The sequence below is a fragment of the Salmo salar genome, chromosome ssa04 (genome assembly GCF_905237065.1).
Source record: "Salmo salar chromosome ssa04, Ssal_v3.1, whole genome shotgun sequence".
Lineage (NCBI taxonomy): Eukaryota > Metazoa > Chordata > Actinopteri > Salmoniformes > Salmonidae > Salmo > Salmo salar.
The window spans coordinates 6168249-6183693 of NC_059445.1; the positions used below are offsets into that span (position 1 = coordinate 6168249).

Below are 15445 nucleotides of genomic sequence, written 5' to 3' on the forward strand. Positions count from 1 at the left end.
AGATAACTGACCTGTTATAGTAGTGTAGATGTCAGAACACTATACTATCACCAGATAACTGACCTGTTATAGTAGTGTAGATGTCAGAACACTATACTATCACCAGATAACTGACATGTTATAGTAGTGTAGATGTCAACACTATACTGTCACCAGATAACTGACCTGTTATAGTAGTGTAGATGACAGAACACTATACTATCACCAGATAACTGACCTGTTATAGTAGTGTAGATGTCAACACTATACTATCACCAGGTAACTGACCTGTTATAGTAGTGTAGATGTCAGAACACTATACTATCACCAGATAACTGACCTGTTATAGTAGTGTAGATGTCAGGACACTATACTATCACCAGATAACTGACCTGTTATAGTAGTGTAGATGTCAGAACACTATACTATCACCAGATAACTGACCTGTTATAGTAGTGTAGATGTCAACACTATACTATCACCAGATAACTGACCTGTTATAGTAGTGTAGATGTCAACACTATACTATCACCAGATAACTGACCTGTTATAGTAGTGTAGATGTCAGAACACTACACTATCACCAGATAACTGACCTGTTATAGTAGTGTAGATGTCAGAACACTATACTATCACCAGATAACTGACCTGTTATAGTAGTGTAGATGTCAACACTATACTATCACCAGATAACTGACCTGTTATAGTAGTGTAGATGTCAGAACACTATACTATCACCAGATAACTGACCTGTTATAGTAGTGTAGATGTCAGAACACTATACTATCACCAGATAACTGACCTGTTATAGTAGTGTAGATGTCAGAACACTATACTATCACCAGATAACTGACCTGTTATAGTAGTGTAGATGTCAGAACACTATACTATCACCAGATAACTGACCTGTTATAGTAGTGTAGATGTCAGAACACTATACTATCACCAGATAACTGACCTGTTATAGTAGTGTAGATGTCAGAACACTATACTATCACCAGATAACTGACCTGTTATAGTAGTGTAGATGTCAGAACACTATACTATCACCAGATAACTGACCTGTTATAGTAGTGTAGATGTCAGAACACTATACTACCACCAGATAACTGACCTGTTAAAGTAGTGTAGATGTCAACACTATACTATCACCAGATAACTGACCTGTTATAGTAGTGTAGATGTCAGAACACTATACTATCACCAGATAACTGACCTGTTATAGTAGTGTAGATGTCAGAAGAACAGGAGAACAATGATGGTGGTGAACCTAGTTATCTGTGTTATCACTGGACAGAGCTCTCCGGTTTTGTGATGAAACAAAGGTTTGGTTGAATTTTTTCTGCCACTCTGCCTTATTGTCTCTGCCTTTAGGACTATATATGACAGTGTCAAGACATGAACTAACAGGTTATAGAGCAAACAACGCAATTATCACAACACAGGTTGTAATATGGCTTACCCAGTGAATTTAACCACACAACACTACTGGTGTGATGACTAGTTGTGATTATTTAAGATAATTAATCTAGTAAACAAGTTTGTGCAGAAGCTTTTTGGTTGTTTTTCATATCCCAGATTTAAACTGAAGATGAAATATTGGATTCAGAATCATTGAGGAGACGACTCAAGGAATCTATGACAGGTTCTCCAGGTTCAATATTATTTTAATACACCACAGTGGAAGGGTTGCACTTCAACAAACACCTTGACAATGTCAAGATCTACATGTATTTTATGTTGCCAACTCACACAATTGGTGGGCCCAAAACCACCCACACATTTGATTGGTCTACATGGAAAAGTTCCTCGGCCGTCACTACAACCGATATTTATAGAGTTGACAGGTGAAAACTATATTGCCAAATATGGCATAGACATGATGTTTAACAGACAGCTAACATGGTACTATGAGCACTGACATGATACTTAAACATACATGGTTTGATCTGGTCAACAACTCAGGTTTCAGAATGTCTTGGTCAGTTTATTCACTGGTCCAGAATGAGCAGCTAGAGGAATTTCTCTGTCAGCTTGTCTGTGGCCGTTTTAAGTGTGGTTTCTGATTTCTGAACAGGAGTGAGGATCCCAACACGGTATATACATTCTACTGATTCACACAGTGCATGCATATCATATATGGAATATACTGGATACATATATTGGGTATATATTGGATTATAATACTTGAGAATATATATAGGTTAAATATAGAACCAATGACTACTTATTTTATTCAACACACAACACTACCCTTAAACACTTTGGCTCTTTCTCAGTCCTCTGAAATTCAGTCCTCTCCTTCACTGATCTGCCAATCAGTGCAGATTCAAGGAAGGAGACAAGGAGAGAAGGGATATTTAAGCAATTGGTCTGTTTACATTTCCACATACCCACACCGCCATCTATTGGTCAATTCTGATGTTTATGATCACCAGTATTAAGTTTCTCAGAGCAACATTGCTGATTTAGGATCAGTTTAGCCTACATAAGACTACATGGACAGGGAGGACCTGATCCTAGATCAGCACTCTACTCTGAGACACTTGATGCTCACATTGTGTGCCTATGTTAAATGTTGTATTCCTACTCCTTTAGCTATTTCATTATGGAACATCTGATCTGTAAATTCCTAAGATGTTATATAGTTTATTAATGCATCTGCAAATATGTTTTTCCTGCTGCAGTTGTTCTTTTCTAAATTGCATTGGGTATTGCAAGATCTGCACACTATTTCAAAAACTTTATTGAGACGACTGGTTCTACATATGATGATTGTGTGATATGTCATTTCTGGTTGTTATGTCTGTGAAACGTCAATCATGTTTCTGGTCAACAAGTCTTTATATAGTACTTTACTTTATTTCATGTTGAATGACTTTTTCAAGCTCTTCATTGCATCATCAGGTGTTAAAGCCTTCCAGTCCTCTGGGATGTCTGCAGGGAGTGCATGTTTGTCTTTAGCTATTGTCTCATTGAATGTGGCCATCGCATACTTCCAGTAGTCTGAAGCCTCAATGCTGGAATCTCCAGTTATTAACCAGTCAGGGTAATATGTCTGGTAGTCCTTGCAGGGGTGAAGTTTTCCTCCAGTCTCGGTGTTGGAGAATGATGCGTCACTAACCACAAGAGATGAACATATCTCAATTGCTAATTTCTGTGACCAAACATTCCTATAACCACAGATACCTTGTGAACGGTGAATGGAGGCATGGTGTTTTTTGTGCTCTATCCCCCCTGCCTCACAAGGCACAGCACACAAGGGACATACCTCCCCACATCCAAACAGACTGGTGAACATCTCATCCTGAGGCTTGAACGGCAGAGATCTGAGTCTCTCTTTGATGTCTCCTCCCTTATCGTACTCAGCTGCCAGTGACTGCTCCATTTCTTCCACAAACCCTGTGAGGTAGACAGCAAACTGTTCTGTATCTGCAGTGTTCAGAATCAAGATGGAATCCAGAGCATCCTTGAGGACCAGATTCTTTTTAAGGGCACTGCAGATGTTCTGAATGAATGTCTTGACATCATTTACATTTTTTATGCCTGTTGTTTTTCTGATGTTAGAGATTGCGTCAGTGATCATCTTGACCATCTCTGAAAGATGTTTCTTCTCCAATTTCTCCAGACTGCTCTCATCTGAGAGTTGTTGGACAATCTGGACAAACAGCCAGTCCTTCACAAAGTTTCCATAATTGTCAATGTAATTTTCATATTTATCATATTTTCCATCTGTCAGGAGTTGTTTCAAAATGGAGAACTGGAAAGCTCCTCTTGTGCTGTATTCCTGTGACCCTTTACCTGTCTTCACTTCATCAACCACATCAGGACCAATCATTTTGGTAACGTAGTCCTGTACAGCTGGCTGCAAACAGAGCTTTGTAAAGTCCTCAGCTTTCTTCTGGCACTGGTCTCGGTTATGAAATAAGTCTTTGAACTCAGTAAGGTACTTGCTCTTAGACTGTTCCAGACACTTCCTTGGGTCATTAACTTCAATGAAATCATCATGCATCTTCTGAAACTCTCTGGCTGCTCTGCCACATATGTGTAGCTTCAGTGATACCTCACATTCCTCACTGATTTTAACATTCTTGTGTTGTAACGATTCATCAATCTTCTTCAGCAGCTCTTTGATGTAAGTATCATGGTAATCTGTTTTGTTTTCCACCTTCTGTGTTATAAACAACTGACACTGTGTTATGATGTTGACACAAAACTCTTGTAGTTTCTTCCTGTTATGGTTGATACCCAAGTGCATCAAAAAGGCCACACATTTCTCCCCAAAACCCCCAGTTTCCACAACAAATACTTCTTTACCACAATCCACCAGGTTGTTTCGAACCAACATCTTATTGACAAGCCCACCCCTTGTTCTTAGATTTCCACGTAACATAAGGAAGGCATCCTGAGCCACATCTCTTCTTGGGAGTCCTTTGAAGTGAATATCAGAAAGACTTTTCTTCCACATGATCTCAAACTCTTTACTGATGGCCTGATCTGATAGACCAGATTTTTTCTGTCTACATTTCTGAAGCAAATCTAGCACCTTTTTCTCCATTGTACTTGCCTGAGAGCTCTTGATGTTGCTCAGTTCTGTCATTCCCTCTTTGATTTCAACAACTCCTTGCAGTTTGTTCTTCACAGTGTTTTCTGTCTCTCGTCTCAGTGTTTTGGCACTGGACACAAAGTCCTCCTTGTATTTTTCCACCAGATTGACATGGCCATCTTGCTTTTCAAAGTATTTCACTATATTGTCTTGAATTTCCTTTTCTCCCAATGACAGCGTCTCAGTTGCTTCTATCATCAATTCATTTAGCACATCTCTTATGGACCTCTGGAGATGTTGATCTGTCATGCCAATATTGGACATTTTTGTTTCAGCACCCACCATCCATAAATACATATTTTTCTGAAAGGTCCATTCCCAACCATTATATTCAGAGCATAATCTGGAGTATGCATCTGCAACCAAGCTGTTTCTGAAACTGAAGATGAATTTCTCAAATTTCACTGCCTCCCACAAGCTTTGTGTCCAATTCAGGAAATGTGTCAAGTCATCATTTCTCTGGCATTTTCTGAAATCTTTCATCAAGGTCTTCTTGAAGCCATACACTGCCTCACTGTAGCCAGCATTGACTGGAGCCATAGGGGGAGTCCCATGCCAGAGTCCTGGGATATAGCAGCTGCTTGTGTCTGGATCATACTCCATCACATCAGTGAACTTGGTGATATTCTCCTTCTTCTCCATTCTGGCTGCTGCCAGGGTCATTTCATCCAACTGTTCCAACAACTTCTTCCTGTCCCTCATGTTGTTGTCATGAGCAGACATGTCTGACACATTCTGGTGTACAAAATGACATACTGGCTTCTTCCCTACTTCTTTCATCCTGATAAAAGCATGAACAACAATCTGCAGAATGTCTTTCATCTCTGTGGAGTTCTCCATGGCAATGTTGATGATAGTGACATCACTGAGTCCTATCACCAGCATTGCCAGTTCATTGTCATGTTCATGGCTATCATCTAGTTGAGCCAACTCTGGTGATTTCAACCCCTCTGTGTCAATGACCATGATGAAGTCACATTTCAGCTCCTCCTTGAGTTCTTTGTTGACTTTAATCAGTAGCATGAAGGCCCCTCTGGTGCATCTTCCACTGCTGACAGCAAACTGGACCCCAAACATGGTGTTGAGGAGAGTGGACTTCCCAGTGCTTTGGACCCCTAAAACTGTCACAACCCGGATCTTGCTGTTGGATTGGACAAGTGTATGAAGCTGAGCTAGTACAGCTGATATCCATTTCAGAGGGATATTTGATGCATCTCCATCCACAAGCTCAATGGGGAAACCATCCAACAGCATCTGAGCACACAATCCAGGGAGATGCTCCATCTGTTTCCTTTCTAGGCTACTTTCAGGGAGGGAGCAGGCAGCTTCATATAACTGGCCCAACTCACGAAGAAAGTGTTCAAGACCCAAGGAACAGTCAGATAATTGCTTATCCAAATCTTTAACTTCTTGGGGCTATGTGGGACGCTAGCGTGCCACCCGTGGTGCACCCTATCAACAGCAGGTGCATTTCAAGAGCGGCAAATTTGAAACCAAATAAATGTCAAAATTCAAATTTTTCAAACATACAACTATCTTACACCCTTTGAAAGATAAACATCTCCTTAATCTAACCACGTTGTCCGATTTCAAAAAGGTTTTACGGCGAAAGCATAAAGTTAGATTATGTTAGGAGAGTACATTGACAATAGCTGTGTGTAATGTTTTGTCAATTCAAAGCCAGGCGTCACCAAAACCATAAAACCAGCTAAAATGATGCACTAACCTTTTACAATCTCCATCAGATGACACTCCTAGGACATTATGTTAGACAATGCATGCATTTTTAGTTCTATCAAGTTCATATTTATATCCAAAAACAGCGTTTTACTATGGCATTGATGTTGAGGAAATCGTTTCCCTCCAATAACCGGCAGTCAAGTCAGGACCACAAATTAAATAATTAAAATTAGAAAACATTGGTAAAATATTATATTGTCATTTAAAGAATTATAGATTTATATCTCTTGAACGCAATCAACTTGCCAGATTTAAAAATAACCTTACTGGGAAATCACACTTTGCAATAATCTGAGCACTGCGCCCAGAAAAATATGCTTTGCTATACAGACAAACGGCCATGTTGGAGAGATCTAAAATCGAAAATACTATGTAAATAATCCATTACCTTTGATTCTCTTCATCAGATGTCACTTCCAGGAATCCCAGGTCCATAACGAATGTAGTTTTGTTCAAAAAAGCTCATCATTTATATCCAAAAAGCTCCGTGTTGTTAGCACATGATCTAAGCCAGCCGGACTTCTCGTCATGAACGAGGGGAAAAAATATATTTACGTTCGTTCAAACATGTCAAACGTTGTATAGTATAAATCATTAGTGCCTTTTTTAACCAGAACATGAATAATATTCAAGGTGGACGAATGCATTCTCTTTTATAACGTATTGGAACGAGGGTACCCAACATGAACTCGCGCGCCAGAGTCTAATCGGCCATCACCGTTCCATGGCTCTTGTTCGGTCAGATCTCACAGTAAAAGACTCAAAACACTTTGTAAAGGCTGGTGACATCTAGTGGAAGCAATAGGAAGTGCCAAAACATTAATCAACCCCTGTGTGTTTCAATGGCATAGGCTTAAAGGTAATTCAACACATCAGGTATCCACTTCCTGTCAGAAAATGTCTCAGGGTTTTGCCTGCCAAATGAGTTCTGTTATACTCACAGACACCATTCAAACAGTTTTAGAAACTTTAGGGTGTTTTCTATCCATATATAATAAGTATATGCATATTCTAGTTACTGGGTAGGATTAGTAACCAGATTAAATCGGGTACGTTTTTTTATCCAGCCGTGAAAATACTGCCCCCTAGCCCCAACAGGTTAATGTTGTCTTTTTTCTCCGGATAATGTTGGCAAAGATCTTTGTACTGTTCCCGCAATCCAGATAGGTTCTGCCTTGACAGATTGTCCAGATTTATCCGCATCCATTTGAGGAAATAGGAACGCTCAGCTCCTGAACTAGACAATCCTAAAATGAATCTTGCCATTGCATCTGATATGTCAAATGTATATTGTTTCTTTCTCAGCTCTTCCTCATTTTTCTTCAGAGAGCTCTTGTAATGTTCAATGTCTTGATCCCCTGCTTTTCTAAGCCTACATCTCTCTTTCTCCAACTGGGAAAGCTCTTTCCAGATTTGCCCTTGTAATTGTAGCTGTTGGTCTTTGAATTCATTTGTGTCTTTGATGTTCCTGGTGATTTCATCTGCCATCTTCCTGGCACTCTGACACTCACCACAGTCTTCATCAACCCAAATCCCCATCTGATGAGCCACGTCAACCATGTTTTCAATTGTCAAACGGTTTGGACTTTTTCCGATGACGTCACCCACAGATGACTGCAGGGTTTTGACAAATTCTGCATCATTCTGCTTCTTCTTCACAATCACATTTGTTTCTTTGATACTGCCGTTGCTGATCATTCTTTTCAAGGTGTCTACTCTGAACATATTTCTCTGACAGTTGACAACCAGAAATAACTCTGCCTTTGTTTTTTTGCTTTTCAAGACCTTGAAGAAATCGGCCTCTAAATCATCACTGAAAATGTAAACTGCCACTGATGTTTGACACAGAAAGGAGAACTGTGTTTCAAAGGACCTGATGTCTCCTCTGAGATTGGCCACTGCCACAGGCTTAGTGAACATGTCTATGTTTCTGTTCCCACATGGAAAGTACCAGCTGATTTCAACCAGTCCATCTGAGATTTGTCGAGATGCTTCTCCACATTCCATATCATGATGAATAAATGTGTCATGGTACTGTTGAGGGTTACTAAGAAACTTGTTCAAGATCTGAGACTTGGACAAGCTACTCTCTCCTAGCCTAACAAAGGACACCATAGGAATATCAGAGAGTACAATTCTCTCCTCCACAAAAGCCTTTGAGTCTGTTTGTGAAGAGGGTCTAAACTTCCTCACTATGTCCCTCAAGGCCCACAGCATTAAAGTGCATTGTTTTGTGTCACAGTTGGGCAGCAGGAGAGGAACAGCAAACTGACACATTGACATTTTCTGGACCATCTCCTGCTGCAAAAAAACATCTGAGCACAGAAACAGAGCAGTTATCAAGTCCAGTGGATTAATGACATCGCTAGTATCAGAGTCAGTGTCTAGGTTGTCTACACCATAATAGGAAACATCCTGGTCAGTGGTCAGACATTTCACACTCCTAGCATTCACATTTGCCATCATTAATTTCTTAAGGAAGGCCCCTGGAAGTGACTGCATAGTGGTAAGAGGTTCATCTGATGTAGTATTATCATTTATCTCAAGGACAGTACTTAACGCCAGCTTGTTTTCATAATGATCTTCTAGTCCAGTCTTTGACAACAGCTCCCTCAGACAGGATCCTGTAAATAGAAATGAAAAGAGAGCCATGATTACAAATCCTCTTCAACGTGTAGCAGAAAAGCACCCTAACAGGTGTTTTACACTGTACTTTGGATGTAGTTAAGGCAAGCAGAGGCAGACCATCTCTTTGACACAATGACTCACAAATGGAAGCAAGCATTTAAATGCGAATTCAGATATGGTATTGTTGCATCCTTGGTTAAAGGAAGCAGGTTCTTTTTAGATTTTGCAAAGAGAAACTTGAAATTATAAAGCATTAAATCACGAAGACGGTTTATTTCAAACATGACAGCGGATACAACATAGCCGGTTCCAAGCTGCACCTTGAAGGTAGCACACTTGAATACTAGGGCCAACAACCAATGAAGTCCTGTCAATAAAGCAATGCCCATTAAATCAGATATTCACACCCTGATCTGTTTCACCTGTCTTTGTGATTGTCTCCACCCCCCTCCAGGTGTCACCAATCTTCCCCATTATCCCCATTGTATCTATACATGTGTTCTCTGTTTGTCTGTTGCCAGTTCGTTTCGTTTCGTCAAGCCTACCAGCAGGTTTCCCTCTGTTGCTGTCACTCGACTGTTCCCGTTTTCTAGTTTTCCCGGCTTTGACCTTTTCTGCCTACCCTGACCCTGATCCTGCCTGCTATCCTGTACCTTTGCCTCCATCTATCTGGATTACTGACCTCTGCCTACCCTGACCCTGAGCCTGCCTGCCATCTTGTACCATTACCCCACCTATCTGGATTACTAACCCCTGCCTGCCCCAGACCTGTCTTTTGCCTACCCTTGTTGGATGAATAAACTGTTGTTAATTTGACGTTGGCTGCATCTGGGTCTTACCTTGAAACGTGATACAGATACATATTTCCAATATCACGCACTGAACACGTACATACCATTTTAACCAGGTGTGTATAATAACATGCTGCTTATCTCTCAAACAAAGTGCACAAGCACCAGATCGGATTTGGTCGTTCTGGAAGCTATAGAAACTTGGCAATTGTGCCCTTTACTACAGCAGTACCATCTAAGGCTATACATTGCAGTGGTAACATTAACATACAAACAATATAAACCTTGCTGATACACATATATAGTAGGCAGCAATTATAATGACTGTAACACTTCTAAAAAATGTAGTCATGATAGCATGCACGGGGTACACACAAACAATGCTAGCATAAACTGGAAGCTAGCAAACCAACACTGCAAAATGATATTACACATGTATCTTACAATTACTAGGCTGCTTCCTACCGTTCTACAATAGCTGCCAGGGACTGACACTCTCAGAAGTCCATTTGGGGTAAAATGAGAGGAGAGCTAGCTCGGAACTGCTGAAACTGGATTTGAAAGATTCTAGCTCTGAAAGACTCCAAAAAGTACTGTAGTGCTGTTGGCATAACTTTTATAGATAACTTCGACACCTTTTGGAAACAGAAAATGCTCTACAGGAATGACGGAGTCCATCGAAATCATCTTGGTGCCTGGACCCTGTCCCAACAATGACTTATCAGTGACCCAAGCTCTGCTCATATAATTCCTACCATTGTGTCGCCGAGCTGTCATAATGCTGCTGCAAATATACATTTTCCCAGGGGTGTTGTCAATCATAATCTAAGTATCTTAATTTTATCCGACAACTACTGTCAGCAGTATTCATGTGCCTCCTAACCTGAGTTATACTGTTAGCACAGATGGTTTCACATGTCTTCTCCGAGTAAAGCAATAAAAAACTGGACTCAGTTGACTAACTATAGCCCATCTGTTGCTCTGCACAATTTGTGTCACGCGGACTGGAATATGTTCCGGTCAGCCTCAGAGGACAACATCAACTTATATGCTGACTCTGTGAGTGCATTTATCAATAAGTGCATTGGAGATGTTGTACCCACAGTGACTATTAAAACCTACCCTAACCAGAAACTGTGGATGGATGGCGGAATTCACGCAAAACTTAAAACGCCATCCACCGCATATAACCATGGAAAGAGGTCTGGAAATATGGTTGAATATAAACAGTGTAGTTATTCCCTCTGCAAGGAAATCAACCAAGCGAAATGCCGGTACAGGGACAAGGTGGAGTCGCAATTCAACGGCTCAAACACGAGACGTATGTGGCAGGGTCTACAGGAAATCATGGACTACAAAAACAAAAACCGCCACGTCACGGATACCGACATCACATTTCCAGACAAACTAAACACCTTCTTTGCCCGCTTTGAGGATAATAGAGTGCCACCGTCATAGCTCGCTAACAAAGACTGCGTCCCCCCCCTCTCCTTCCCGGTGGCTGACGTGAGTAAAACATTTAAACTTGTTAACCCTCGACAGGCTGCGGCCCAGACGGCATCCCTAGCAGCGTCCTCAGAGCGTGCGCAGACCAGCTGGCTGGTGTATTTAAAGACATATTTAATCGCTCCCTATCCCAGTCAGTTATCCCCACATGCTTCATGATGGCTACCATTGTTCCTGTACCCAAAAAGGCAAAGATAACTGAACTAAATGACTACCACCCCGTAGCACTCACTTCTGTCATCATGAAGTGCTTTGAGAGGCTAATCAAGGATCATATCGCCGCCACCTTACCAGCCACCCTAGACCCACTTCAGTTTGCATACAGCCCCAACAGGTCCACAGATGACGCAATTGCCATCACGCTGCCCTATCTCATCTGGACAAAAATAATACCTATGTAAGAATGCTGTTCATTGACCTCAGCTCAGCATTCAACATCATAGTACCCTCCAAGCTCATCATCAAGTTGGAGGCCCTGGGTCTCAACCCCGCCCTGTGCAACTGGGTCTTGGACTTTCTGACGGGCCACCCCCAGGGGGTGAAGGTAGGAAACAACATGATATAGGACTCGTTTTACTGTGGATATAGACACGTTTGTACCTGTTTCCTTCAGCATCATCAGAAGGTCCTTTGCTGTTGTTCTGGAATTGATTTGCACTTTTCACACCAAAGTACGTTCATCTCTAGGAGACAGAACGCATCTCCTTCCTGAGCAGTATGACGGCCGCGTGGTCCCATGGTGTTTATACTTGCGTACTATTGTTTGTACAGATGAACGTGGTACCTTCAGGCGTTTGGAAATTGCTCCCAAGGATGAACTAGACTTGTGGAGGTCTACAATTGGTTTTCTGAGGACTTGGCTGATTTCTTTAGATTTTCCCATGATGTCAAGCAAAGAGGCACTGGGTTTGATGGTAGGCCTTGAAATACATCCACAGGTACACCTCCAATTGACTCAAATGATGTCAATTAGCCTATCAGAAGCTTCTAAAGCCAAGACATAATTTTCTGGAATTTTCCAAACTGTTTAAAGGCAGTGAACTTAGTGTATGTAAACTTCTGACCCACTGGAATTGTGATACAGTGAATTATAAGTGAAATAATCTGTCTGTAAACAATTGTTGGAAAAATGACTTGTGTCATGCACAAAGTAGATGTCCTAACCGACTTGCCAAAACTATAGTTTGTTAATAAGACATTTGTGGAGTGGTTGAAAAATTTGTTTTAATGACTCCAACCTAAGTGTATGTAAACTTCCGACTTCAACTGTATATAGGTATAAACACTATAGGTATAAACACTGTAGGTATAATAGCTATATATAGGCATAAACACTGTAGGTATAAACACTATAGGTATAAACACCAAAGGTATAAACACTATAAACAAAGAAAGAATATATATTTTTTTTTAATAAAAAATGGTATTCCCAGGCAGTCTCCGTCCCAGTACTAACCAGGCCCGAACCTGATCAGGCGTGTTTAGGGTGGTGTGGCCACAATCATTTTTTTTACCCAATTTTCTCCCTGAATTAGGAACTTGGCTCATCTATGCAACTCCTCAATCACACCGCTCTCTTGACCAGGTGTCAGACACACCAATGTGTCAGAGGAAACACCGCTCAACTGACGACTGAAGTCAGCTTGCAGGTGCCCGGCCCTGTCATAAGGCTTCGCTAAAGCACGATGAGCCGAGGAAAACCCCACCGACAAAACCCTCTCCTACCCTGGATGGCACCGGGCCAATTGTGCGCCGTGCTATGGGGATCCCGGTCACGGCCGGTTGTGACACAGCCTGGGATTGAACCTCAGGTTGTAGTGGCGTCTCATCACTGCGGTGACCCCCCCAAACTTACATCCTCATGGACACATGACCCTCGACTTTGGCGATGTCATCTACAAAATAGCTTCCAATACTCTACTCAGCAAACTGGATGCAGTCTATCACAGTGCCATCCGTTTTGTTAACAAAGCCCCTTATACCACCCACCACTGCGACCTGTATGCCCTAGTCGGCTGGCCCTCGCTGCATGTTCGTCGCCAGACCCACTGGCTCCAGGTCATCTATAAGTCTATGTTAGGTAAAGCTCCGCCTTATCTCAGCTTACTGGTTACGATAACAACACCCACCCGCAGCACGCGCTCCAGCAGCTATATCTCTCTGGTCATCCCCAAAGCCAACACCTCCTTTGGCCGCCTTTCCTTCCAGTTCTCTGCTGCCAGTGACTGGAACGAATTGCAAAAATCGCTGAAGCTGGAGACTTATATTTCCCTCACTAACTTTAAACATCAGCTATCTGAGCAGCTAACCGATCGCTGCAGCTGTACATAGTCCATCTGTAAATAACCCACCCAATCTATCTACCTCATTCCCATACTGTTTTTATTTACTTTCTGCTCTTTTGCACACCAGTATCTCTATTTGCACATCATCATCTGTTCATTTATCACTCCAGTGTTAATCTGCTAAATTGTAATTACTTCGTTACTATGGCCTATTTATTGCCTACCTCCTCATGCCATTGGCACACACTGTATATAGACTTTCTTTTTTTTCTATTGTGTTATTGATTACACGCTGGTTTATTCCATGTGTAACTCTGTTGTTTGTGTCGCACTGCTTTTCTTTATCTTGGCCAGGTCGCAGTTGTAAATGAGAACTTGTTCTCAACTAGCTTACCTGGTTAAATAAAGGTGAAATATATATATTTTTAAACATTAGTAAAGAAACAGCATATGAAAGATCTGTAAGCATCAAACACTTGCATCTTTCTCAAGACGGCATGCTACACAGTGTCACGTTCTGACCAGTAAGGGGTTATTTGTTATTGTAGTTTGGTCAGGACGTGGCAGGGGGGTATTTGTTTTATGTGGTTCGGGGTGTGTTAGAGTATGTGTTTAAGTAGTGGGGTGTTTGATTAGATTAGTCCGGGTTTTTTTGGTTAGGTTCTATGTTGTGTATTTCTGTGTCTGATCTAGGGTGTTTAGTTCTATGTTTAGTTTATTGGGATTGGGGCCTTCAATTGGAGGAAGCGGTTTCTCGTTGCCTCTGATTGAAGGTCCTATAATTAGGGGTGTGTTTGTGATGGGAATTGTGGGAGGTAGATTTTGCATTGCTGTGTGTTAGCCTGCATTACTGTTTGTCGTCCGTTCATTTTCTTGATTTTTGTTTAAGTGTTCAATAAATGTTAAAAATGAGCACTCAACCCGCTGCGCCTTGGTCCACTTCCTACGACGACCGTTACACACAGTTACTATTCACACATAGTAGACAGTCATAATGGTAGAATGACCTTCGCTGGTCTATCTGAGAGCTCCCAAATGGCGACGAGTTTACCTGCCAGTAAAATGTCTCATTAAGTTTGCTATGTTGGCGTCAGCCATGGTGATAGCCTACATGTTGGCGTCTTTGATGGCTACCTGATATAAAGTACATTGCATATAGCTGCAGGTGGTTAGCTGGCTCATATTGCGTAAGGTAGCTTGTTAGAAAATACATTTCAATGTAGATCCACCAGATGATTACTAATTTAGTTTCAGCGAGAGCACCCGGCAGTGTGTCTGCAGGGTGGCTGGGTTCGTAATACTTATACCAAGCTGACAGCTCATCTTGCCTCAAGCGAGGCTACCCAGCAGTGTGTCTGCAGGCCGGATGGGTTTGTATTGCTTACAGTTGCTACTAATAGTAGAATATTCCCCTATACCAAGCTGACAGCTCATCTTGCCTCAAGTGAGGGTACCCAGTAGTGCATAATATGAGAAATATAATACATGAGTAGCATAAGCTGTGCAACCTATGGTTAATATTCACACATAGTATACAGACTTGTAATGGTAGGATGACTTTATCTGGCCTATTTGATCATATCTCCAATGAAATCAAATTGTATTTGTGACATGCGCCGAATATAACAGGTGTAGACCTTAGATAGAAATGCTTACTTACAAGCCCCTAACCAACAATGCAGTTTTTTAGAAAATGCAAATAGTCTGGATAGCCATTTGATTAGCTGTTCAGGAGTCTTATGGCTTGGGGGTAGAAGTTGTTAAGAAGCCTTTTGGACCTAGACTTGGCGCTCTGGTACTGCTTGCCATGCGGTAGCAGAGAGAACAGTCTATGACTAGGGTGGCTGGAGACTTTGACCATTTTTAGGGCCTTCCTCAGGCACCACCTGATATAGAGGTCCTGGATGGCA

General features: G+C 41.5%; 1 protein-coding gene across 1 annotated transcript in view; it reads right to left on the bottom strand.

Annotated features, from left to right (window-relative positions):
• Positions 1-7167: 7167 nt before the first annotated feature.
• LOC106610457 (uncharacterized) overlaps positions 7168-15445 on the bottom strand; it is a 56663-nt gene continuing 48385 nt past the window's right edge. The window contains exon 12 of the mRNA XM_045716365.1: positions 7168-8949. Coding sequence (XP_045572321.1) covers positions 7385-8949 — 1565 coding nt within the window. The 3' untranslated portion in view covers positions 7168-7384. The remainder of the gene's footprint in view (positions 8950-15445) is intronic.